This window comes from Atta cephalotes (assembly GCF_000143395.1).
Source record: "Atta cephalotes unplaced genomic scaffold scaffold00033, whole genome shotgun sequence".
NCBI lineage: Eukaryota > Metazoa > Arthropoda > Insecta > Hymenoptera > Formicidae > Atta > Atta cephalotes.
This window is the reverse complement of record NW_012130097.1, coordinates 3,585,011-3,588,872: the sequence shown is the minus strand read 5'-3', so window position 1 is coordinate 3,588,872 and position 3,862 is coordinate 3,585,011. Positions and strand designations below refer to the sequence as shown.

The 3,862-nt window shown below is 27.8% G+C and overlaps 1 protein-coding gene across 1 annotated transcript in view; it reads right to left on the bottom strand.

Moving 5' to 3' along the window:
- Positions 1 to 551: 551 nt before the first annotated feature.
- The window catches only part of LOC105621426 (vacuolar protein sorting-associated protein 41 homolog), a 19,282-nt gene continuing 15,971 nt past the window's right edge, over positions 552 to 3,862 (bottom strand). The window contains exons 11-13 of the mRNA XM_012202896.1: positions 912 to 956; positions 762 to 835; positions 552 to 605 (exon numbers count right to left, since the gene is read on the bottom strand). Of these exons, the coding sequence (XP_012058286.1) occupies positions 552 to 605; positions 762 to 835; positions 912 to 956 (173 nt within the window). The remainder of the gene's footprint in view (positions 606 to 761; positions 836 to 911; positions 957 to 3,862) is intronic.

Sequence of the window (3,862 nt, the reverse complement as noted above, 5' to 3'; positions counted from 1 at the left end):
ACTTTGCACTCATTTTTCGACAAGTGGTAGTTAATTTTTCATTATCAATTTTTCAGTAAAACCTGTCAATATCATAGATTTCACGATACAACACTACAAAGCATTTGTTCAAAAATTGAAGATGTGAGATACCATCGTATATTAACAATGTAATCTGATATTGACATAAGGGGGAGGCGGTCTCGCTTTGCGTGAAAAGTCATATTCCTTTAATTGGTCCACCCCATATCTCTGTTTCTGCCAAAAGTTATTTGACTTTTCATATAAAGCAAAGAAATAACTAACTTTGACTATTAATTTTTCAACTAACAGCGACTACCATCTAAAATCTGTTGGTCACTCAGGATCATGACCTTGTCAATATATGTCAAGATCAAGATCATCGCGCGGTGTCTCCTAAAGTAAATAATTACCTTTATTTATTATTAAAAAAAATACAAATGCAACATAGTCTAGGCTACACCAAAATATTTGATTGAAACATACATAATATTAGTCCATGTAAAACTTCCGATTTTGTACATATTACATTATGAAGTAGTTTACCTTTATCATTTTCTGCCAGGTGTCATTTCTTTTTGCGAATTGCATATCACGCAATTTTCCTGAAATTTAAGAGTACTATAGTAATTCATAAATATTAGGTATGGGAAAAAGTTCGTGGCGTTTTTCCCGTTAGATGGCATTAAAAAAAATGCCACGAACTTTTTCCCACACTTAATAATAAAATAAAATCATCATAGATGAAATATCATACATACAATTAAATCAAAATTAGGTAGACAATCTTCGTGAAAACAATGCTTACAATAAAATACAACTATATTCCGCGGCTCTAGAGAAAAAGAAAGTGAATTATAATCATGTAATTAGAATTATAAGTAACTAAAAAACTAATTACTTATAAATACCTCTTACAATTATTTTCCTATGGCAAGCTCCACACATTTGATCATCTGCAAAGAAAAAAAATTTAATAATACTTTTTACATGAAGAATAGTTTACTATATGTCACAGAAAGAATAGTTTACTTTATAATTCAATACATAATGCAAACCACGGCCCACGAATCGCATGAAGCCAATTAATTATCTGCGGTCCGCCTCATAATTAAAAATATTAAATGATTTTCTATTTTATGTAACTATCAAAATAATAACATTATGCCTAACAGTTTAATAGATTTATTTGATATACATCTTTAAAAATTTTTAAAAACTTATATCTAGAAATGTAACTAATATTTCATAAATAAACGACATTTATAAAACATTCGATTTTCATAAATTATGTTGTTTTTTTTTATTCCTTATACATAAGATAAAATTCAAAATTAATCATTCTTGTAGTCACAAAGTGTATAAGCGTATAAAAACAATCATCAAAATGAATAATATTGAAATAAATAAAAAATTTTGACATTAATATCAATAAAGAAATTATACAAATACTGTAGAGCGGACTAAATTGAATCGAAAAGTTTTCTATCATTTTGCAATTTTCATAATAGTTAATGAGATATTAATTTTTAAAGATAGCCGAATAAGCATGTCCGACTTAATATCGCCAAATACACTCTACGTTCGCTCGACGCACGGGCGCGGGCCCGTAAGAAGCGAGGATTGTCTAACAAGTGCATCGCATAAGTCGCGGCATGGGACGCTTGTCCATCCTCCACTGTCTATATTCCAAATAACATCGATGAATGATGAATACAAATCTTGTTGAGTCTCACGGGTGAGTTTTTGTCAAAGTAATGATTTTGCTTTTATAATTTTGCTTTTAATAACTTTGTTTTTTGTGTTTCTAATGAATACGTGTTATATTTATATTAGAATATTCAGATGCTCTCTCCACACGGTCTTTCAATCGTCTTTCAATTTGTGAGCAATTTTTGTTGCTCTGGAAAATATTCATTTGGCCTCTTAAGATCATTTGACAACGTTCTTTTTTTATTTTACTATGTTTTGCATCTTTTTCCATTTTTAACTTTTATATGTCTAAAAATGCCTTAATCTTGTAATCGAAACATGTTATATAAATATATATAAATTATGTAGCTTGTAATTTTCTTAATACATGTAACTCTCTAATTATTCTAAATATAATACTTTAATTCGATTTTTTACTTTAATTCGGTTTACCTTGTTAATCTGATAACTCGATTGAATATCAAGAGTCCTGTATTTTATTTAATACGATCTAGTTAGCTAAATATAATATATCCAAGATTTGTTATATTTAATAATTTATAAAAATATTAGTAATATGAGTGATATAATTGTTTCTACGAAATACCGAAAGGTGAGTTTCTTAATTCATGCTGTTCTTATATATAATCTCCCGAAAAAAAATAAAAGTAATTTTAATTTTTCTTAAAAATATTTTCATTGAATAAAAGTAAAAGTTTTAATTTTTCTTAAAAAATATTTTCATTGAATACAGATGACCATCGTCGTATTATTATTATAAGACGACGAAGATTTTTTAAATCTACTTTGTAGGATTAATTCTTTACAGTTATTATAGATTGAAATATAATTAAACATAAATGATGAAAAAAAAATGTTATATTCATTAAAAGTAAAATTAAAAAGTGAAACCCAAGTGGTATTTTGCTACGTGATATGTTATGTACCTTTTTATATTCTCATTGAAAGTCTTTATATATATATATAAACTTCTCATAAAATAGTAATAATAACTTTAATTCTTCTTCGAAAATATTATCATTCAAAAAAGTCTTCCTATTCCAATACAAAAAATAATAGCTTTAATTTTCTTCAAATATATGTTACACGAAAAAATTGAAATTAATAAAATCCTAAGTGATAAAAAATCAATATAATAAAATATTTTTCGATGCATGATATAAAAATGCATACCCACATCATACATTTTCAAAGTACATCAAATAAAATACATAAAATAAATAACATGATCACAAAGAAATAATCGTGCTTCAATGTAATATAATAACTAATTATAAATTAATTATTATATGTAATATAATAATGATCACTGCACAAATAAATATAAGTATCTACAAATCTAAGTGTGGATATAAATACGGACACCATTTCTTATTTGCTCAAGATTACTTTTACACAATATATAAGTACATTACCAAAATATATATATTAATTATATTGTTTAAAAAAAAATACAATGAAATTTTAAAATCATAATCAAGAAAAAAACATTCAAATTTTCTGTCTATTAGAATATAACGGCGGTGGAGGTACATAAATAAAGCGAAATATTCACATCGCATTTAAAATTGTCATTGATGTGTCCAAATTAATTTACTAATTATTTACTATTATTTACTATGTGTGGACTTGATTAGATGGCTGCGGTATTGTGAGAGTGCAATAAAATAAATAAAAGCAATTAGAAGATAGGCATGTGATTATTAGTAAAGGCAGTATAATTAGAATAAGTGAAGGAGAGCCCGTGCGAAAAGGAGAACAAGAGTTTGAAGAGTTAGAAGTAAGCGGGAAAAGGAGATTAGGATGTTAATCGCAGGAGAGTCGATTGAGAGGCGGAAAAAGAAAAACCGGATCTTAAGCAAAGAAAATTGATTACAAAGGGAAAAAAAGATATCCTTCCAGTTGGAAGCAAAAAATGGGGAGAGTGAAGCATCGCGGGTGGGAAGGGGAAGAAGACGAAGAGTACGTACGACCAAATACAGGAGGAATTTAAAAACATATGTGAGGAAAAAAGACAATGATGGAAAATATTAGGATAAAAGAAAGGTGAGAGAATAAAATGAAAAATTTAGAGGAAAAGGCGCGAGCGAGCGAGAGAGAGAGAGAGAGAGAGAGAGAGAGAGAGAGAGAGAGAGAGAGAGAGAGAGAG